The sequence below is a fragment of the Talaromyces rugulosus genome, chromosome II (assembly GCF_013368755.1).
Source record: "Talaromyces rugulosus chromosome II, complete sequence".
Classification (NCBI taxonomy): domain Eukaryota; kingdom Fungi; phylum Ascomycota; class Eurotiomycetes; order Eurotiales; family Trichocomaceae; genus Talaromyces; species Talaromyces rugulosus.
Window position 1 is genome coordinate 1,490,797 of NC_049562.1, and position 21,658 is coordinate 1,512,454.

Below are 21,658 nucleotides of genomic sequence, written 5' to 3' on the forward strand. Positions count from 1 at the left end.
TGAAGACATGAACTAATCAAGGCGGTAGGATCACATCTCGAAACTGTCTCCTCCCATGGCAAAACAGACGGGAAGTTATGGGGTTGGCATTTATGGGATTGGGGCTCGATGAGAGTAGCATGGCACTCTCAAAAAAGAGTTTGCAGGATTTGATTATCGCGGTTTCAATTGCTTTCACGTACATTGTTTCACTTTGCATTGAGGTGCTGGATATACCCGCGTTTGATAACTCGGACGGCGTTTTTAGGTGGGATTTGTCTTTTTTTGTCTTTTCTTCAATATGGGAAGCAGCGGTTTATTGGATTTTTTTTGTTTTGATGTGACCCTAGAGGTTACTTTGCGTGTTGATTCACGTGTCTTTTGAGTCCGGGGACGACTTCAACGAAACGAAGAGTCGGAGAAAACAGGATGATATACAAAAGATGATGCTCCTTTTTAGCGCAGACCAAAAACCCTCCAAAAAAAAAGATGGTCTAAAAAATGGCTGGAAGAAGGGATGATGATATTGTTATCGCCGAGCTATTTTTTCAATTTTTTTTTTTATTATTCATCCCTCTTTTTTTTTTTTTTTTTCCCTCCTGCTTTGATAATTCTTTTTATCTGCTTATGTATATGATCGTGATTGATCGATGTATGTTTATGTTGATATGGATAGGACAGAGCAGACAGAATTTTGAATAGAATCATGAATTAAATTTATTAACAACATTGATATTGATACTGATCTTGATCTTGATATTGACATCTGGTATCTGGTATGTGTCGATGTATAGAAGGTCAACTGCTGAAGTGAGCAGCTTATCGGTCAAGTTGATAAGAATCGACCCCTCCTCTGAAGTCTAAACTTTACACGACAGACAGACAGAACATCTACTGCGCGCAATCTGGAAGAGAAACAGAACGATATAATATCTTGAACCCAAGGAAATAAATTGTTCAATTCTGGAAAAGAAAAGAAGAAAAGAAAAAAAAACTAATGTCCGACAAATTCCACAAAGCCCTCGCGGCCATCGACGCCGCGCACTCGGAAGACCCAAACCTCAAGAAGATCGACGACAACAGCGACAACACAATCCCTTACGAACTACACTATGCCCAAAAAATGACCTCCTACCTCAACGCCTACAACGCCAACGCATCCGAACTCCTGCGCCTCGCCATCCGCGCCCAGCACTTGCGACGCTGGGAAGTACCGCGGTCGTCCTACCCAGCCACAAAAGCAGGCTATTTCGGATGGCGCACATATCTGAAAAACAGACAAGCCGAGCTCGCACAGGAAATGTGCGCTGCTGCGGGGTATAGCCAACCAGAAGCAGAGCGAGTAGCTGCGCTGGTGCGCAAGGAAGGGTTGCGACAGGAAGAACAGGAAACGCAGACGTTGGAGGATGTGGCGTGTCTGGTGTTTTTGGATGATCAGTTTGAGGCGTTTGAGCAAGAAATCAATGATGAGGAGAAGATGGTGGGGATTTTGAAGAAGACGTGGGCGAAGATGTCGGACAAGGGACGGGGGATGGCGCTGCAGATTACTATGAGTGATCGGTGTAGAGGGTTGGTGCAGAAGGCGTTGGCGTGAGGAAATATTCTAGAGAGTTTTTCTTTGTGTTTCGAAAATGTTATACAGATAGGTATGTATGTATGTGTCTGATGTTAAAATAATGTAAATATCGTGCTTTTAATAACCAAGTCTAGGGTACATTCCGCTATAACGCCATACCCGAAACGCTCATAGATGTTGAATACGCTAATAGATGTATGTAGAATCGAATTCTACTCGGCTTTGACCTTCGGGTTTGCAGATTGATCATCGCCGTTGATCAATTTCACCAAAGCAACAGCGGCACCAGCAGCCAGACCGCCGACAACGCACATTTGAAGACCGCCCATGATGCCAGCTTGGATATTGGCACTGCCATTCCAGCCTCTGACAACACAGGTCTTCACATATCCAAAAACGAAGAGCGTGACGGCCATGACGGCGATACTGTAGTAAAAGGCGACAAGAACCTCACTGACAATGAAATACGGAACCAAGGGGACAAAGCCTCCAATGAAATAGCCCAGAGCAAGAGTCAGCGCCGACACATATGCCTGATTGCAGCCGGGCTCGGTCTCTTGGTGGTGGAAAGTGAGGAGAAAGTCGCGGAGTCGGTCTGGGTCTGCCTGCAGTGTTTCCACGATTTCGTAGACAGCATGCGGAGGAAGATTATATGCTGCGAATGTCGACTGGATGATTGAGCGCGTTTCGTCCGGGCGGCCGATGAGATCATTGACTTCCCGAACGGTGGCGTTGTAGGATTCACTGCATACAGAGATCAGATTAGCCATTTCTATTCTCAAAGGAAAGGAAAGAGTAAGGGATAACATACGCTTCACTCTTTGCACCAACATAACCGCCAAGTCCCATGGAGATGGCACCGGCTGTCAATTCAGCCAGCCCTCCAATGACGACAACTTTGGTATCCCCAATGGCAGAAAGACCGGCACTCAGCGCAAAGGGGACAGTCAAGCCATCCGAAAGACCCAGGATGGCATCAGATATCAGCCGTGGATCGACTCGAGAACGCGTGCTAGTGCCGGAGCTGCTAGAGGCTGTTTCGTCGTCATCATCTGGAGGGCCAGAGGCAAATGTGCTGTACGGGGATGTCATTTGTGCCTCGACGTCCCGGTCACTCCCACCATCAACAGTCGAGCCGTCGAGGTTGTCCGAGTCTGGTAGCAATGGGCGTCCTATTTCGAAGAATATGATGGTTAGTAATGCGGGTGCTGGTGAAGAAGGGACAACCTAACTCACTCAGATCAGAAGACGGAGAGCAGTTTTTCTTCAGATAGCGATCCCTGGGGGAAGAACGCTGGTTTCCGTTGCACCAAGTTGGGAAAAGCTTCTGCTTGAGGAACAGCAACGCCATTGTGCTGTTTATGGATGTCGTGCGTTGGGTTGTTTCTTTGAGTCTGTAGTTTGGGAACAAAAAGAACATCCCACAGCCTTGCTCTGACTGTCTCGAGAAGAGGGCAACGCAGAAGTTGACGAGGAACTTGGGGTGTGCAGAGTGTGCAGCCTACTTTATCAGGACGTACGTATCGAAAAAGCCATGCAGGAGCTAAACACGCTGCGAGCTGCTCCTGCCAACCAGCGCCGCCCAAAGGCATTTGCCCTTACTTTCGGCCGTCTCTCATTGGCCGCATCGAGGAGGGGAGTGGTCGACGTCATGTGGATCCAGCCCTGGTATTTGGGGCCTGCAGCCAATAGACGTCGCTGCAAATGTAATCAGCCGCGTTTCTATTGGCCTACTCGGGGCTCTGTGGGTCTCGTATGGATCTTGACCCCGAATAGCCGCTAGTCCGGATTTGGATGCATTACCATTGCGTGCGTCGCCATTGGACGAGGGCTGTCTTTCAGCATTCTCGCAGGTGTTTTTTTATTTTTATTTTTATTTTTTCCATATGAGATGCCAGCCTCTTTAATAGTAACCTGTGGCGCTGTGCACACCGGCGGGAAATAACTCTGCGTGACTGGGCATGGCTGCTGCTGCAACCCTCCTTATCACAGCCCATAGTCATTGGTCAACACCTGCAGGCCTATTGAATTTAAATTTAAGAAGCACTTATAATATATCAGTCCCGACCGACACTTTCCAGTTGGCTCTTTGTTTCAAAAAGGCCGTCAGCGCCTCTCAATAGCCCCGAGGCCGGTCCGGAGAATATACATCAAAGAAATGGCAAGACCTGAAACTTGGTCTGGTTTTAGAAACGGAGATTTTTAATAGTAATCACATCCAGATTTAGCGAGACAGCAACATTTGAATAAAGAGCCCACAACAGTTTCCTAGTTTGGCGACATCAGTTGATAGCTAGGAGGGGGGTCATACTTTTGGGCCTTAATCGTATCGACGCTACTAAAGTACCTCCTTTGCAGATTTTGCCCACAGGTGGGTTTTAGTACCTCAATGTATACAGATTTTCTACACTCTATATCTCTTCCGAATAGTACTGCCGCTTCTTGATACTATATCAGGCCAACATGAAGTTGCTCCTGCTACTGTTTTTACCTCTATTGATAATTGCAAAACTAGATTCTACACATGGTAAGGAACCCTATTACCACAAGCAGAGAGAAAGCCTCTGACAATGTAGAATCCCGCCTCGAAAAACGACTCACTCGATATGTGGACAACGGCAATCTCATGTGCCTCACCGAAAACTACCCCTTAATACCAGGCGATCCCAGATATTTTATGACCTTGGACGAAGCAAGCAAGGCCATCAATTCTGTATGTATGGCCTGGCAGTACGTAGAGCTCAATCCTAGCGCAAAGCCTGGCTTTAAAAACACATACTACATCCTGGACGACGCACAAGACCAGGGCGGAACCAACATCACCGTTTCTGTGACGTATAATGGAGGGAAAACCTGTCCTAGCCCACCACTGAACTTCTGGATTGACAGAAATTTGGCGGGGGATGGGCAATCGCATTGCCTTGATCGGCTTTATACTATTATTAACGGATGTATGCTATATTTTTTCCCCCTCTTATTTTTGACTTAGTTTGTATCAGGCCCTATAACTCATGGTTACTGATATATTATTTTAATAGGCGATACACAAAAACAAACTGAGTACTGGAAACAGGGGGGTACTTTTTTCCGCGACTGCGCCACCTGGGAGATTTGGAAGAGCCTGCATTTCTCATGATTTATTCTTCGGTTCAGACTACTGTTAGGAATAGCAATGTGTGCATACAGCTAGAGTCAATTGGTTACTCGTTGTATACAAGTATATAGAAAAAGTCTACAAATCCAAGGTTACTGTTTCTTCATAATAATATGTACCTATATTCGGAATCATCACGTACATTATGTTACAGAGGCAAGAATAGGGCAGCTACAACGCCAGCAAAAACACCACACACAGAACCGACCAAACGGTTCCCGGCTCCTGTATCACCACTGGCAGTTGGTGTTGCGGTGGACTGCGTCGAAGATGGCGCACTAGTAGACGTGGAAGACGATCCTGTCGATTCTGACCCATCCCCCGAGCCTGTCTGATTTGCAGTCGCCAATTGCGGCCGGTCCAGATTCGCTAGCACAATCTGTAAAGCGGAGATTTGCTGGCCCAGGCCGGTAAATGCAGTATTGCGGGATGACATCCACGAGAAGTTGCAAAAAGTGTCCTTTGCACTGTTGCCAACTTTGCAGCTGATGTAGCGGACTTCTGAATCTTAGGAGTGACAGAAGCCTTTAGGTATGGTGCGAACGTGGCGATATCTCCCAGGGCGCGTGCAAGCACTGATCTGTAGATTCCGATTTCCTCATTGCAGGATTGTACAAATTCACATCCGGTTCCAACCATGACATCGGGATCTATGTTGAAAAATACCTCGGTAGCCCGCGAAAGAACGCCATCAAGCCGGGATTTCCATATAGACGAACCGCTGGTCTAGAACATTATTAACCTCCATAGCTTTATGGATTGAACAACAACAAAAACTTACGGGGTTGTACTGTATTGCGGCAGTCGACAGATATGCACCAAACTCGGCTGTCCACATCGTAGGGTCATTGATGTCACAGCCACTTTCAGTGTCGAGCATGTTGTAGATTGAATAGTTCGAGTCCACCAGCCCCGTGCTTTCCGACCACTTCCACACTTTCTCCGGCCATTCGTTGTACGACGAGTTCCCAGTATATACGGCCAACCTGGCAGCCAATTGCATGAACAAGCCGTTCGAAAACGCGCCTTTTGTCCGGTAGCTGGTCTGGAACGGGAAGATGCCGTCTTTCAATCCACCGTTGCACGCCTTGGTATCCCATCGCGCTGCCTGCTCGCTAAAGACCTTTTCGGCGAGCATGACCCAGCTAGAGTTGCTGCCGTCATCAGTGAGAAAGCCTGCCTCGGCGGCATTCATCGCGGCCAATGCCCAGCTGGCTTGCTCCGAGCTGGTTTCGTAGCTGGTTTGATTGGCAGGCATAAAATCGCCGTCGCTGCCGATTTGGCTAAGCATGCCCTGTTTGATGATTGAATTGTACTGGTCATCGCCGGTTAGAGTCCAGTAGTCGATGAGAGCGTTATACATTAAAGACCCTGCCACCATTCTTCAGGCTTCGTAGGCGCGCTTGAGTAGTTCGATGTCAGCCCGGCTGCAATTGCTTTCGCGGTATCCTTGATTGAGTCTTTTTTTTTTTTTATTAGCTTCAATTAATTCGTCATTGTGCGGCAAAATCCTGGTATCATACCATCACTTTTGGCATCCAACGAGAGCGAAGAGGCTGTCAGCACATGCAAGCCGAGTGCGACCAACATGAACTTCCTCGACCACATTTTGCGTCGCCGCTACTTTCGAGGCCAACAATGAGAAATCAGAGGAGCAAAGAATGGATTTTAAAGTGTCGTAAAAAGAAGGCGAAGAAATAAACAGAGCCTCTGCGGCTGAATTGGTTACATAACAGGCCTTCTGGCCACTAGGCTAAAAGACACTTATTTCTCCATTTCTCCGTATTAGCTACGAGTAAAGTAGCACTACTCCGTAGAAGCATTTTCTTAGTCTCTTGTTATTATTAGCTTGTCATTGGCTTTGGTTACGCTGCCACGGCTTATCGTTAGGGGGGTTGGGGCCGACTGCGCCATGCGGGGACTGAGTCGGGGATTTGAATGTGCTATTTATAGTATTGCGCTGACGGAGACAAGAACATTATATTATTGTTTTTGACTAGTTGAACGGGCAGTGATATGGTTAACAGGAGAATGAAGATGGATCCGGTGCATATGTCAACTGGAAATGGGTATACTTCGGTTAACTACATGACTGGTGGATGTGTCAACGATAAAAGAGGATTAAAGGCAAAGTCCAACGTAAGTGATCTTAAATTGTGAGCGGATCAGATTAATACTTTTAACTACGACTATAACCGCTGTCAAGACAGGGTTAGGGCTAGGGTTGGACTTGACCATCGGCGTATGGTCGTCCGACGAAACTTCCCGGACAAATCTGAAATATGTTGATAATTTAAAAACTCGTATAAATTAAAAAAAATACATGAAACAAATCTATCGAAACAACAAAAAACCAATCTTCAAACTTGAACTCTCAACTTCGACCTCGGAAAAATATCATCCTTGTACAAAATCGCGCCGAGCGACCCAATCGAACCAAAAGTCATAAACACAGGCCCCCAAAGCGCAGGCACAAACCGACCCTTCAGCAGATTCCTCCTAACAGAAACGTAGCGAAAGAAGCCATAGCCAAAGGACCAGCCGCTGAGGATCTGGCAGATCTGACTGGCGAGGATTTCGGCGGAGTGGATTGGCTGGGTTTTGGGCTTGTCGGCTGTCGTGATTTTATCTTTTGTATTATTATTGTTGTCATTATTATTATAATCGGGAGAGTAGTTGCTGTGAATGAGATGATCGATGAGTCCCAGGCGCCCAAGGGCAATGGACATGGCGGCAAAAGCGAGGCCCATGCGAGTCCATGAGAGAAAGGTGCGCTCGTTGGCTTGGTGGTCGCGTAGCTGCGAGCCATTGTTGGCGACGGGCTTGGAGAGAAGCGATTTAAAGTGGCGCACTAGGGAGGCCATTTTGTTTGAGGTATTTAGCCAGTGTTGCAGGTGTAGATGTTCGAGTTTTGTCGTCGAAAAGAACGCGATAAGAGCCGCGATACAGGTGGGTCTATAGTTAGCTAAAAATTCACGTGTTTTTTCCTCGACGTCTATCATCTTTAAAGCATGTAAGTTCTCTACTTTTTTGATATTTTTGATATTTTATTCCTATCTGATATCAGAGCCAGAGAAATTGGTGATACCACATTAGGCAGGTTACCCGTTTCAGCAATAAGGCATCTTGAGCGGCTCCGTACCACCAGTACCTCTGAGAGCATTATATCTCCCCTTAAAATAGAATTCTTAGCCGCAAATATTCTAATTGGTCCATGAGGTATTTACTAAATCAGAGTCGTAAAATTCATCCGTTGACAATGTAGTCCAGCTCGATAATAATCCCTTCACATCAAATAGATCATCCTGGAGCCTCTCTGGGCCGTAAACTTCCCATTCCATAGCCCGGCTCATTGTCCTACCTGGGTTTATAAATCCTCTAGGCAATATTTTCCTTCTATAGACCGTGGGATAATCGCCCGCATAGGAGTGTAAGAGCTAAGCTGATGGTGAAATTGCATCCCAAACTCAACACCGGGCCTGTTCCGGTCCAAATGTACATGAAGATGTTTGCTCTCCTTTTCTCTTCACTGAAGGACACAGACCCTTCGAATTTAAACATTTCAGGTTCCACTTTTTGCAATCTCAGTTCTTTCTCCCTCCCCCTGTTAGTTTCGGCAACTACATGTACGAGTTGCTCCTTCACAAAGCGTTGGTAGATTCCATCGAATAATGGCCCCTGACACAACTTTGCGAAAAGCTGCGCACCGTCCTCTCCGTATTCGGTGCTGAAAATTCGAAGTTCTCTCGCATGCGCATCCAAGACGGCCTGTTTGATTCGCTCATAACGATTTGTGGCTAGAAGAGCATCGGTGGTCTGTACCCTTTTCAAAATGCCTTTAATAAGTGCTGAGTATGTTTCGATTTCGGAAGTTATCAGGGTGAATTGATCAGCCGTTACTTCTGGACGGTAAGCAAGTTCTGCGAGTTTGGTAGGTAGCGCTGGGGAATCAGAGTCATAAACGTCAACAGTATTTATCGTGACTGGGTTCTTGTCATCTAACTGGACGCCTTCAATGGCCCTTGTCAATCGCTCGAACTTTTGGTCGGACTCGTGTTTCTGTTGCGCTAGTATCTCGACGAGCTCTTTTTGGCCTGTCTTGGACGTTTCTATTTCTCTGTTCTTCAACTGACCCGTATAAATAATTACGTTCAGCATCAGTAGCATGGTGTTCTTCAGGCTGTCCAAGTTGGTCTGGAGAACATTCAACTGTGGCTCCTTGAAGACGACATTCAATTTCCGAGAAAACTTGAGAAAAGGGTTGCTCTTCTTGGTTTCAAAAGATGTATCAAAGGGGGGCAAGTCCTGGTCCATGGCGGATTCAATGCTTCGAAAAATCCGCCCGCATTCATCGAGAATTTCCTGGGCTGTCTCAAACGCGTTTTGCGAGTAGAGCTGGATCTGGTCATCTTGTTTCAGATTGTCGCTGAGCTGTCGCAGAACATTACATGTAAGGGAGATGTCCTTGGAGAGATTCTGGATGTTGGCCTCTGCTTGTTTGACCTTGTGGCAGAATGTGCATAGCTTCAGGGCCACGCGTGCACCGAGGTCGGCTATTTGGATGATGCTGCTGACGACGCCGACCGCCTCGAGCCCAGACATGTTGGCTGTATGTCTGATTTGTACTGCATATATCAAATATCAGAGCTAGCAACTATTGTGCCCAAGAAGGTTGTCTGAGGAGAAAACCGCGGAGATTCAAGTACTCCATTTTGCAGGGTTGGCTGAGCACTTTGACTAGTGCAGCCTGATTGTGCTGCATAGCCCGAAACACATCCCTGCATTTGACATGCCAAGAAATCGGGCAGTGACCACTGAGCAAGTTGACATGTCGAATATCGCTAGAAATGATATCATTCCCGATAGTAAAACTTGGTACAAGTTTGTAATTTTCAAATGTTACGCACGGCCTTGCGAATTAGTAACAAACCACTTCAATCCAAAGTATCAATCTCTTCATAGGATTAATTTAACAATATTCTACTTTAAATCCATTTAAGGACTATATATCTAGGAGTTGGAAGTTACGGAAATACTTGTACGCATCTCACAACAGCGGAAATATAAGGAGTTAGATGACCCCTTGGTGACCAAAATGGTCGATGGTTACTAACGGTCATACAATCATAACGTGGTAATATTACCGTCATATCATTGTTACACTATCTATTTGGCTACATTAATGTGTTTTATTATGTAATATAAAACCACAGCGTCATATATCTCGTTACGTTACCGGTTCCTGCGTCATTACTACATTTTTATCACGCATCAAAATCTCATTACATCTGGAACTTTGTAACCATTCTGTATCCATATAATTTATATATGGAACCAATGAAAATTGATTTTTTGAATTGATGGACCCACAAAACAAACCAGTCAGAGACATCGAGTTGACCCTTATAAATATAAATCACTCTCAGATATACGCTTATATAAAACCACACTCCCCCTCCAAGGCCTCGCTAACTGACTTGCAGGCTCTTCAGGCGCTTCAAATAAACATTAAATAAGCACCAGTTGACAGTCTTCACTACAGCTTCCTGAGTACACTTTTATATTGGTCCTACAGGCCTTGGTGTAGACATCGCTACATGTACAGTTTCTCGGTTTCAATGTTATAATTAGAATACTAAAATACAAACAATTTCTATATAGTTTATAATTTAATTTATAGCATATCAAGAAAGATAAATGTAACAGGCCCCGCAACGATTCACATTTTATAACATACTTTTCAGACGTTTTATATTTTGTAACGTGACGGGTTTTTGAAGGTCATGGCAAGGTCATAGAACCATTTTTCGGTATTTACTAGGCACAAACAGTTGACAGATCAAAACACTGGTTCTCTTATTTATCTGCACGAACTCGCCATTCCCCAACCCGAGTTAACCAATCCCGAACAAGAGCCTCAAAAAGCCCATTCTCATCAACAGGAAGATCATGTCTACCACGATCTAGGACAGCATAGGTCGACCGCGGATAAAGCTCCAGCAGGCGGAGGCTGTCTCGGTAGCCCACCACCTCATCTTGTCGACCACATAGGATAAGCGTGGGTGCAAAAAACTTGTTATTATCGTCCGCAGCAGCAACATGGGATAACTGATATCGCTGCGGGTCTTCACGGATCGGACCGAGAGCTTCTTTGTCTGCCGCGTTCAATGATGGACGTATAGCTTCGTATTTTGCCTTGAGAGACTTGATATACGCCGGTGTTTGGACGTGAACATCTCCGAGAAGCGCCTTGTCCTCGCTGGGCATGCTCGACACGAGTTGCTCATTTCGAACCAACGGCTGAAAACCATCGAGATCACGCAATTCGTTCTTGGGCTCGATAAGCGGCACTCGTAAGAGTAAACCATCAACTTGGCCAATGTATTTTTGAGCGAGGGCACGGGCAAGGTAGCCACCACACGATGAACCCATAAGTAAAAATTTCGATTTCCCAATCCGGGCATCAATAAACTGTATTAGGCGAAGATATATATCGTCTAGATCTTTGACGTTGTTTGCAGGTGTTGTGCCCATGCCTGGGAGGTCGACATAGATCCGGCGTAGACCGGGGGCCTTGGTGGTGAAGATTGGCTCAAAGTCCAGCTCTTCGGCTTTCCCGTCTAACTCCCAGCCATGAATGATTAACACGGGGAGCCCTTCGCCAATCTCGTGGGCAGACAACGGGTGTGTTTCCATGTTGAGTACTAGTATTATGGACAGGAACCAGTGGGTAGAGTTAGCTGAACCAAACAATAATATCAATTTATCAATGATAGTAATGTTGACAGCTTCACCAAAAGACCAGAAGACAAAAGTATCTTAGACAGTTGGTATATTATGCGCCATTTGAACATAAGGCTAAAATGCTGACAAATCTGACGTCTCTATAAATAGAGGGATAAAACCGCTTTTTAATAATCAATATACCTTTTTCTATGGATCATAAATTGAGTGTCGCAATCCTAAAAATATTGACGTTATTATTGACATTATAGATTTTACCAGGTTAGAGCCATATTGGTGCATAAAATGTTTACCAAGCCTTTTCTGGCAAGGAGGGTAAGATTCATCTGAGTTTATATCGATGACATCCTACGTGACATGTACGAAATTAGTGGTCGGGAATTAATGCCAGATGGGTCCACGTATCTTGATGATTATACCAGGCTTAGAGTTGGCAGAATGTTGACGTCTGTCTATTAAAAAACAGCGTATACTGCATGTGAATGTCGAATTTTGGCTTTGTCTATGTAGGTGGATATTCTGTACAGGGCAGTACCACAATATATAATAAATATATATCTGCTTTCAAATGTTGATTTCTATTCTATAAAACAAAGATCCAACTCTACATTGCTTACTGAACTGATATACAGCATTCCATAGTATAATTCATTATTCCTAGGCTAAACTGTCTTTGCTCTAGTGTATCTTGGCTCCTGCTGCACGTCAAGGCAATTTTTCAGACTATTCCTTATGCAACCTACTGTACTCTAGTTATTCGTAAGCTGCATAAGCCGGCATGCGTGAATTTTGAAGAATAAAAATTCTGCAGCGCGATTGCCGAGCTACACAAAAACCGAGTACAATAATAATCAGTACAAGCAGTGACAACTCAGGACAGCTCCAACTCTACAACTCAACACACAACAACAGCGAAAGGGGCAGGTATTCACGCTTGGCATTCCTAATGCGACTCTGCCAAGATGATGCACAGCCAAGCCCTGATCGAGCTATTTTGATGTGCAGCCAAGACTCTCCTGACTCCGGCCAAGATCTATTTATTGACAGCCAAGATTCTCAGGAGACACTGCCAAGATGAGATGAATTTTGGGGTAACAGAAAAGCAATAATAATGTCTGTGGCGAGGCATTTTTCCCCTAGTTTCGTCTCAGTTTTACGTGTCTGATTAATGCGGCCACGTACGAGGCACAGCCTTTCCGAAAACGGCAATTCCGGCCAAGCCCTAACAGCATTAATAGGACTAGCACGTTACTGTCGTAGCAAGTTGCAGCCAACGGAAGATTGTTGTTCCCCTCTGCTGATTCTGATTTACAGACTCGAGGGCGGGCGCAATGCAACCACGGCTGAGTCGAATTCGCTGTCGTGCAGGAGGAGGTTGCCGTGAGCGTGCTCTGACTCGCTGCGACTACTCCTGTTCTGATCGCCGCAGGGAAGTCAACGGGTCTTGGCTGTGAGATTTTCTTATTCTCACTATTGTGTCACTACTACTACTGAGTTTTATCGATCGATCGCGGGATTTTCCGAATACGGAGATATGCTCCTGAGTTAGTATGGACGTATGAAAGCACGGATTCAGCACAAAACCACACATGTACAATACTATCATACTATAATAGCCCTTCATCCAGTTAAGGATTTCACGGTGCCTGGAGAATCAAGGCTTGGCTGCATCACGAGGCTTGTCATCTGAGAGTTTCTGCGCCGTCTCTGCCGTGCGATCCGAATTCGCAGAGCATGCATGCTAAGCATTGGCAGCAATGCTAGTAGCACTAGGAGCATGCAGCCAACCACTGCCTTGGCGGCGATCGGACCCCGCCGTGCTATGCCGACCGAACCGCCAGATATTGGAACTTGGTTGTCGTGTACCATGTCCGGAGTAGGATAGAGATAGACCGTGGAGAAGTCGGAGGAGCACTGTGCCGTGTGCGGCCCCGGAGCCCCTCCTACTCTCGCCGACTGTATTAAACCGACCCGCTCCCTCGAGCCGCTTCACCTTTCTCTCTCGCACACCACTGTCGCTTCGCTCATTACCGTCTCTCTCTCTCTCTCTCTCCTGATCACTCTCCGCTCCCCTCTGTATCCCTCGAGCATATCATCTACCATGACCCTTCTATGGTCCTTTGACTCGCGCCGCAGCAGCATCCACAGCAGCCGCAGCAGCAGTCTCACCAGCAGTCAGAACAACGCCCACTCCAACTCCAACTCCAACTCCAACTCCGACCACCCCAACCAGCCCAACGACATCAACATGAACATGGCCGAATTGGCCTTTGCCCGGCCACCGTCCGAGTTGCTCGCCGTGCCACGCCCGCTGCCCATGCCTCTGGCCGGCATCACCAAGCTGCGCGACCGCCTGTCGTTCAAGCACGCCCGCGCTGCCCTCGCCGAACGCGAGATCCTCAAGCGCGAGAACCGCTGCAAGCGGCCGCTGACGGCGCGCAATGTCGATACTTTTCTCATTGAGCAGGATCTCAATGATGCGCGCATTCGCCGGGCGGATAACCTGCATGTGTCGCAGTGGCTGCAGCAGCTGCCCTGATTGCCGAGCATGGTATGTTTATCTGTTTGTTTCTGACTATTAAGGGATTTCGGCTGACTCAATGGCAGTTCTCGGTTATAAATTTTCTATATTCCGGAGATTGACTCCCCATCACACTCTTTCGCCCACACGTAACCGCACACACCGTCACTATGTGCATACCGCACCTACCGTATCGCCTCGCCTTGAGCGACACCAATAGGTGTCTGGACCACATATACCATATCTCATCTATCTAAACGATAGTAGACAGTCGTGCTATAGAGTACTATGCAGTACTACTACCACCACAACCCGCCGTGGCGGTACGCATGACATTTTTTTTGTCTCCAACCAACACTGGCACGTTCACAGGTAACTGCCTTCTGCCACGCAGAATATTTTTATCGACATACGGCGTCGTTATTGTCAAAAAGTATTGGTTTAGCCGTCAATCGCGACGCAGCATGAGACTTGGAACCACTGCTAGCGCGCGAGAAGCAACGAATGGTGCATGAACAGGGGTTTACTGTCAGATCAGCCTTGTATCATACTATAGCCTAGTTATAATGCATCATATCATACCTGCAATTAGACTTGCTCTGATTGACTCTCTCAATCCAATGTTCATGTGCCAGCATCAATTGATATAGACCACGCAGTCTTACTACTGCCACGCTAGCCGGTGACAATCTCCTGAAATGAGGGGCTACTCGTTGACCCCTCGTCAACACCACATACAGACAACAACATGCCGAAAAAAGTCGCCATCATCGGTAAGCTTTATTATTATTTATAATATTTTTCTTTTTACTGAACATGCAGGCGCCGGCCCCTCCGGCCTCGTCATGGCCAAAACCCTGCTGCATCACTATCCCCCCGGCCATTTTGCGCCCGTCATTTTCGAGTCGCGACAGACCGTGGGCGGACTATGGGCAGTCACTGGCCCAAACGAAAAGCAGACATCGTTTATCGACGCGGAAATGCGCACGAATCTGAGTCGGTTTACGGTCTGCTTTTCGGATTTTTCGTGGGAGCTCAATGTTGGCGGCGTCGGTGTCGATGATACGTTTCCGCGCGCCGCGCAGGTGAATGAGTACTTGGACAAGTATGCAGCGAGATATATACCGGGCCATGTCTTGCGACTAGGCTGTCGGGTTTTGAACACGAGGAGGAATTCTGATGGTTGGATAGTGAAGTGGGAAAATGATAAGGATGTCCAAAAAGAAGAAGAAACATTTGACTATCTCGTCGTCGCATCGGGATACTTTAGCAGCCCACACATCCCATCTATCCGGGGTCTCGACAGTTTTTCGCCAGAAAGAGTCATTCACAGCTCCTCTCTCGCATCGGCAAAAGGAAGACTATTCACAGAGCTCTCAAACTTGCCAGGCAAACTCCTCGTCGTGGGTGGCAGTATGTCCGGTGCCGAAGCTGCCTCGTCCCTGGCTTTGGCCTCGTCGTCGTCGTCGAACAACATCCAGATACATCACCTCGCAACACGCCCGTTCTGGGCTGTACCGACCTATCTTCCTGACGCATCATCCGGCTCGTTTCTTCCCCTGGACATTGTCATGTACGACCTCGCGCGACGCCCACACGGCGACATTCAGTACTCGCTGAACCCTACAGCGCCACCAGAGAGGGCTCTTCTCGTCAACAAGTATTTTTCCACGATTCTTGGATCTGATCAATCCGACGTTGCGCGGTTTAGTCACGACGGTGCTGCTGCTGCTGCTGATGATCTTGACCAGCGTCCGCCGTGGGTTGCAGTAACAGACCACTACGCCGAGTTTGTGCGCGCAGGCGATATCACAACGAGTCTGGGCCGTGTGGAAGCCGTGAACTGGCCAGCTGGGTCTGACCGAGGAACTGTACAAGTCAGAGAGAGCAGCAGCAGCAGCAGCACTACTACTATTAAAGATGTTGCAGGTATAGTGCTAGCTACCGGGTTTACCCCCTTCAACGCGCTTGCATTTCTGCCCGACGACGTTTTGGCCGCGCTCGAGTACGCGCCAGATGACCCCGTGTTCCCGCTTGTCCTCGATGAAAAAGCAACTTTTCATCCGGCTGTGCCTGATCTAGGGTTTGTCGGTATGTATCGAGGACCGTACTGGGGTGTCATGGAGATGCAAGCGCGCAGTCTGGCGCAGCAATGGGATAGACAAGATACAAATGCAACTGCTCTGCAAATGAGAAACCCGCGTCTTTCTTTGTCGTCGTCATCATCGTCAGCATCAAGACGCACGCAATTCCCCATGGGTGACTACGTCGGTCTAATGGAGACTTTTGCCCGCGAGCTCGGAATCCAACGCACTTCACTACTTTTCGGTACAGAAACACCACCACCACCCCCAGGAGGAAAAAACGAAAGAACCGGTCCAGCAGTTCCCGTCAGATACTCTGTGCAGAGCACAACCAACAACAAAAACAACAACGCCGAAATCGCAGCTACGCATTCGGCTCTATCCGATCTGTTACGACCGGCGGGCGAGCGGTGGCCGCACCGGCAACACGCTCTTTCACAAGCAGTCTTTCGCGCACTGCACGGTTCGTGGCGAGTTGAACAGAAATTAGGGGAAGAAGAAGAAGAAGCATTGTTGTTCTCTGGCTCTGCTACATTTCGGCCACGAGCTGTGTCGTCGTTGTCGTTGTCGTCGTCGTCGTCGTCGTCGTCTGCGGGTATTGAATACTTGTATCATGAAGAGATCAACAAAAACAGCTGCGACGCCGTCTTTAGCATCTCCGAGAATTTCATTCATATCAACCAACCCGACACCACCCTCTCCAGACACATCGAGTTTGTCGCCATTCACCCAGACCAAGATCAAGACCAAGACGGCGAACAATACCAGTATCGGCATTCAGCCCGAGGTATATTCTCCGACAATCCCTCCAAAAAAACGTGCGAGTACGTTTTCCACATCAAAGGGGTGCAGATTGTCTCGTGGCAGGAGACAATAATATCATCACCATCTGAGGAAAAGCAGATCAAGACTTATACCAGATTTCCCTCTTACAAATAAACAACTACGTAATAACTAACTCAAAAACAGTCTTTTTTTTGTTATACTTTGAACAGTCTATTTCAAGTGAATACGGTGTAAAAGGACATCCACATTGCTAACCATATAAAAACATCAATAGAATAAAACTCCATAGTCGTTCATCACCAAAAAGAAAAAAGAATAAAAAACCAAAAAATTCCAAATATTTTTAGAAAATTTAAAAAAAAACACTCCTTTTCAACAATGCGAACGGATGATATACTATTGTTCTACAATCCGTTATCGAAGGCGGTTGAATAGACAAAAATCAGAATAACTATGTGCCAGATTCAGATTCAGGACATTTGACTGCGTAGCGTTATCCAAACGCATAAAGGGCAAAAGGGCGATGCGGTTGTGGCAAGTTGATGCCAGTGTGTATGAGTTGATATGTTGATATCAATGTTGGATAAATGACAGACGACAGACGACAGACAGCCTAGTAGACTTTTTTCTTCTCGTCGACGCTGAATTGTCCGGGGCCCATGTTGACGAGCAGGAGGAGACCGCCGCTGCATTCATTAGTATAGATTTGAGATAGAAATCAAGGGTAAACATACACAATAGACAAAACCTGGAAAAAGTCGTACTTGGCAAAGTCCTTGTTGGGGTGGTGGGGCTTGAGCTGAGAGAGCTGTTAGCTATCGTCGTATATTGATAATAAAAGAAAGAGTGACAAACCGTCCAGAAGTTGTTGACCAGCACGTTAAAGATGCTCAGCAGCACGACAAGAATGACAGCGCTCATCTTGGCCTTGAATCCAACGACAACCATGACACAAGCGACAAATCCAATTATGCTGACCGACACACGCCAGAACGACCACTGGCCAGCAAAGACAAAGCCAATAAACAGCAGAATCAGCAGCACACGACCAGCCAGCTGCACGTACATCTTGCGGTCATTCTCATCGAGCTGCGGCAGACCCGCCGGCATGTACTTCTTGCGCACCCACGAGTCCGACACAACAAGCAACAGCCCACCAATCACGCTCAGGTTGCGCAGGAAGAAGTTGAGGTCAAAGATGAGTCCGTAGCCGAGTGCCTGCGTGATGACGACACCGAGTAGGCCTCCGACGGCGTATTCGCTGTGTTTGCGGGCGATGACGAGCGTGGACGAGATGAGCATGGCTACGACGTTGAAGATGAGGAACATGTGCGTGATGCCCCAGGGGACTGTATTGTTTTATTAGTTTTTGTTCCAACTACCGGAAAACCAGGTACGTACTGTGTCGGTAGTCCCGCAGGAACAGCAATTGGTCGTTCCATTGCGTCAGGATTCGCAGGGCGTCCTCGAGAAAGGTGACAACGATCAGGAAGCGGCCAATGGCTGGCACATACCTGGTGCTCGTTAGCTTTACCTTCAATAGTAAACAGTTAGAGGGAAAGTAAACACACGGCTTGATCGGATCCGACACGGTGTCCAGCCAGTCCTCGATCTTGCTGGTCTGCTCGCGAATGGCATCGAGCGGACTGGGATCGCTAGTCGCGTCGAGGCCACCAGGCCCGCCAGCAAAGCGGTTCTGGTGGCCGAGGTTGTAGCCCGCAGTGCCGCGGATTTGCGCCATGATGTGTTTGTGGTGTTTCAGACAGAGAAAAGGAAGTGAGGAAAAAGTAGACAAGGAGAGTTGACGGTCGAGAGGACGGAGAGGTTCGACAAGAGCAGATACGACGGCTAGAGCAAGGTCACGCTGGCAAGTTCCATCGCCAGTCAGCAAAGCACGAAGTTGGAGATGGCCACAGAGCAAGAAAGAGGCCACGATGCCTTTGCTGCCCGAACGGGACTAGTTGCCAAGCCCGGCGGGGGTCGGATCTTCCAGGTTCCCACCCTGTTATGCTACTTTTTTTTTATTTTATACGATCAGAATAAGAATAATAATAGGTGTTGTTTTTGTTGCTCATTGATTCAAGAATACATAATTACCGACCGTCAACACGGTGTCGACCACAGCCTGGCTCTTCCTGTGCCTGTGCCTGTGGCCGCCTGCCAACACGGCAACAGAGGCTCATGCAAGGAGCTGCTATTTACCTTGATCGATCCCCCACTGCACGACGCAGATCCTTACGCCGCTGAGAACATTTGAAAATCGAAATGAAAATGTCGCCATGCCAGTAGCCCTGCGTCTCGTCCTAGTATCCTACATCTACAATTAAATCTACGTCGACCACACTCGCAGCACGCCAAAGTTTGATCCGATTCCCAAAGTAGATATACATATAGCGCTCGAAGAAAAAACAAAACAGTAATGTAACAGGACACGCGACCAAAGAAATACCTCGGCAAAACACTGTCCCACGTGTAAACATTCAAGAACAGAGTGCGTTCAGTAGCAAGTGCGATTCAGAGTACAATTGTCAGGGTATGGGGGGAGCAGACATATGCTAGAGCTAATAATCATCAATTTCAATCGACTTTTCGGACTCAATCCGGGAGCGACCTGTCGAGGACCTGACGACTGATCAGATATATAGAGCTCAGGCAGCCCAGTCCGAGTCCAGAGGGTGGTTCTTTCCGCGTGGAATGGGCACCTGGGCCACAGGTGGGAGCGCTGCTTCAATCGGCTTGCTCTCGGCCACCACGGCGGGCGCTTCTGAAGCGCTGGCCTCGTTGGCGCTTTCGTCGGCCTTGGCCTTCTTCTTGGCCTTCTCCTTCTTGGACGGGACCGTGGTCCAATCCTCGTCGGGCTGCGAGACACCGAGAATGCGCATCTGTTCCTCCTCGGGCGGTAGGTTGTTGGTCCAAGTGCCCGCGGGCTTGGAGCTGCTGGCGGGAGCTGCGGGCTCAAAGGTATCGAGAAGAGTACCGTTGCTGGCAGCCGGAGCGGCAGCGACAGGCGCAGCGGCGGGGGAACCGTTCGTCTTGCTGGCACTGCTCCACGCGTTCGACTGAGGCGCGGCAGCCGGCTTCTGACGGGCGGCCTCCTGGCGCTCGCTTTGGCGGGCAGTGTGGAGCTGCTTCTCCAAGAGCTGGCGGCGCTCGGCCTCAGCTTCCTGGTTGATCTGCTTGCGGGCCTCGTTCTTCTGTCTGTTCTGGCGCTGCTTCTTGGTCTCGACGGGCTTGAAGACCTGAGCCTTTTGCTTCTTCTCCTTGCTCTCCACTGAGCCGGTCAGGCGGAGCACAGAAGCACCGGGCGCGGGCTTTTCGAGCATGTCGGAAACATCGGTGGACGACACGGCGACATTTTCAGTCGAGGACAGGTCGTCGTCGGCATCAGCACCGTTGCTAGACGCAGCGCTTTCGACAGGAGCGGCAGCAGCAACAGCAGCAGCAGTAGGCACAGCCTTGGAGCGCTTCTCCTTGTGAGGCTTGGCTTTGGCATCGCCTACCGCGACTCCAGTTCTTGCCGCAGCCAGTCGCTTGGCGAAATCTCTAGTGTCAACGTCCTCCTCATCGTCGGCGGTGTAGACCGGAGGAGCTGGCGACGATGCCTTTTGTTGCGGCGCTGCACTCGCAGGCTCGGGAGACTTGCGAGGCTTGGGTTTCTTCTGCTTGGGCGCTGGCGCAGGAGCTTCCACTTTCTCAGGGACCGCGCGAACCGGTGTCCGGCCCCGTGGTTTGCCTGTGTTGGAGTAATAGTAGCCCAGGCTCCCGGTGACCACCAGGATGATGGCCCAGCTCACGTACGGATTCATGCTGGCTTTGCGGAGTCAGTCTGACTGTGGTGTGGAAGAGCAGTGGTGGTGAACTCACTCAAGAAGAAGACTATATCAGTTGTAGAAGTTGTTGTTACAGATCGGGCCACGCCGAGCTAGTGCATTCGACAACCAGAAGCAAGTAGAATTCGAAGCAAGTAGTATGTTGATGTTGAGTGTTCCAGATCGGCGACGGCGAAGAAGGTTCCGGCGCTGCGGGGCCGCGTGGTTCGGAGACGCAGGGGATGATGCCCTCGATCGATGCAGCCAGATGTCCTTTTTGAGTCGGGGCTCGGACTGCGCGGCTACGATAGCGTGCGCGTTTGCGGTGACGATCGAGTCTCACGAGGGGACAAGGCAATCTCTGTAAGAGCTAGCTGTCGATAGTTGACACGGTGTTGCACGGTGGGAGCGAGGAGACACAAGAGGGAGATCGACGTCGAGATCGAGGAGTGCTCAGACTATCAACCAGCGGGAGAAGAAGCACAGCCGAAGAGAGAGAAGGAGAGACAACGTCGAGGTAGTGACGAGACCAGGTGGGGGGAGATGCAAGAGGTCGCTATTGCGCTGAGCTGCTCATCCTGGCGAGAACAGATGGAGGACAAGAGGACAGAAAGACGAGAGCGAGAGAGTTGATTGATGTGAGGTGGCCTCGGCGCCCGTCCAGGGGGCAGTGGCGCGCTAGTGTCGGTGGTAACAATGATTCCACGTATCTTTGTCTGGGCAATGGCAATTGATTATATTATTATTATTAATAATAATTGATGTATTATTACTGTAGAGTTCTATATAGATTAGTTTCCTTGCGCCAACTGGTGATTATGTATGGTGACATATAGAAATATATACATATTGCATGTATTGACTGGTATTGACATATGGCAGGTGTGTATACATATGTATCTGCACAGCTCGCAAATTCAACAGCTGCGTATATATGGTATTCAAGAAGCAGGAATAACATATCTATTGTCTCATTAGGCTTATTGAAGTTCTTGTATATTTACC

The 21,658-nt window shown here is 48.2% G+C and overlaps 11 protein-coding genes across 11 annotated transcripts; 4 read left to right on the plus strand and 7 right to left on the minus strand.

Annotated features, from left to right (window-relative positions):
• Positions 1–976: 976 nt before the first annotated feature.
• Positions 977–1,573, plus strand: TRUGW13939_02978 (uncharacterized protein; the record flags this gene model as incomplete). Its single annotated transcript, XM_035486164.1, has 1 exon — positions 977–1,573. The coding sequence occupies one exon, from the start codon at positions 977–979 to the stop codon at positions 1,571–1,573; it is 597 nt and encodes a 198-aa protein (XP_035342057.1).
• A 194-nt stretch (positions 1,574–1,767) lies between these two features.
• On the minus strand, positions 1,768–2,906 carry TRUGW13939_02979 (uncharacterized protein; the record flags this gene model as incomplete). Its single annotated transcript, XM_035486165.1, has 3 exons — positions 1,768–2,299; positions 2,367–2,727; positions 2,792–2,906. 3 exons carry the CDS (start codon positions 2,904–2,906, stop codon positions 1,768–1,770), a joined length of 1,008 nt encoding a protein of 335 aa, XP_035342058.1.
• Positions 2,907–4,079: 1,173 nt separating this feature from the next.
• On the plus strand, positions 4,080–4,691 carry TRUGW13939_02980 (uncharacterized protein; the record flags this gene model as incomplete). Its single annotated transcript, XM_035486166.1, has 2 exons — positions 4,080–4,506; positions 4,594–4,691. 2 exons carry the CDS (start codon positions 4,080–4,082, stop codon positions 4,689–4,691), a joined length of 525 nt encoding a protein of 174 aa, XP_035342059.1.
• Positions 4,692–4,857: 166 nt separating this feature from the next.
• On the minus strand, positions 4,858–6,090 carry TRUGW13939_02981 (uncharacterized protein; the record flags this gene model as incomplete). The annotated part of the gene is made up of 3 exons (XM_035486167.1): positions 4,858–5,176; positions 5,209–5,435; positions 5,491–6,090. The coding sequence occupies 3 exons, from the start codon at positions 6,088–6,090 to the stop codon at positions 4,858–4,860; spliced, it is 1,146 nt and encodes a 381-aa protein (XP_035342060.1).
• A 979-nt stretch (positions 6,091–7,069) lies between these two features.
• TRUGW13939_02982 (uncharacterized protein) lies at positions 7,070–7,573 on the minus strand (the record flags this gene model as incomplete). Its single annotated transcript, XM_035486168.1, has 1 exon — positions 7,070–7,573. The coding sequence occupies one exon, from the start codon at positions 7,571–7,573 to the stop codon at positions 7,070–7,072; it is 504 nt and encodes a 167-aa protein (XP_035342061.1).
• A 532-nt stretch (positions 7,574–8,105) lies between these two features.
• Positions 8,106–9,311, minus strand: TRUGW13939_02983 (uncharacterized protein; the record flags this gene model as incomplete). The annotated part of the gene is made up of 1 exon (XM_035486169.1): positions 8,106–9,311. One exon carries the CDS (start codon positions 9,309–9,311, stop codon positions 8,106–8,108), a length of 1,206 nt encoding a protein of 401 aa, XP_035342062.1.
• Positions 9,312–10,565: 1,254 nt separating this feature from the next.
• TRUGW13939_02984 (uncharacterized protein) lies at positions 10,566–11,405 on the minus strand (the record flags this gene model as incomplete). The annotated part of the gene is made up of 1 exon (XM_035486170.1): positions 10,566–11,405. The coding sequence occupies one exon, from the start codon at positions 11,403–11,405 to the stop codon at positions 10,566–10,568; it is 840 nt and encodes a 279-aa protein (XP_035342063.1).
• Positions 11,406–13,554: 2,149 nt separating this feature from the next.
• Positions 13,555–13,992, plus strand: TRUGW13939_02985 (uncharacterized protein; the record flags this gene model as incomplete). Its single annotated transcript, XM_035486171.1, has 1 exon — positions 13,555–13,992. One exon carries the CDS (start codon positions 13,555–13,557, stop codon positions 13,990–13,992), a length of 438 nt encoding a protein of 145 aa, XP_035342064.1.
• Positions 13,993–14,722: 730 nt separating this feature from the next.
• Positions 14,723–16,997, plus strand: TRUGW13939_02986 (uncharacterized protein; the record flags this gene model as incomplete). Its single annotated transcript, XM_035486172.1, has 2 exons — positions 14,723–14,747; positions 14,797–16,997. The coding sequence occupies 2 exons, from the start codon at positions 14,723–14,725 to the stop codon at positions 16,995–16,997; spliced, it is 2,226 nt and encodes a 741-aa protein (XP_035342065.1).
• A 460-nt stretch (positions 16,998–17,457) lies between these two features.
• TRUGW13939_02987 (uncharacterized protein) lies at positions 17,458–18,585 on the minus strand (the record flags this gene model as incomplete). The annotated part of the gene is made up of 5 exons (XM_035486173.1): positions 17,458–17,530; positions 17,579–17,643; positions 17,700–18,193; positions 18,246–18,358; positions 18,416–18,585. The coding sequence occupies 5 exons, from the start codon at positions 18,583–18,585 to the stop codon at positions 17,458–17,460; spliced, it is 915 nt and encodes a 304-aa protein (XP_035342066.1).
• A 907-nt stretch (positions 18,586–19,492) lies between these two features.
• Positions 19,493–20,650, minus strand: TRUGW13939_02988 (uncharacterized protein; the record flags this gene model as incomplete). The annotated part of the gene is made up of 1 exon (XM_035486174.1): positions 19,493–20,650. One exon carries the CDS (start codon positions 20,648–20,650, stop codon positions 19,493–19,495), a length of 1,158 nt encoding a protein of 385 aa, XP_035342067.1.
• Between the last annotated feature and the right edge of the window lie 1,008 nt (positions 20,651–21,658).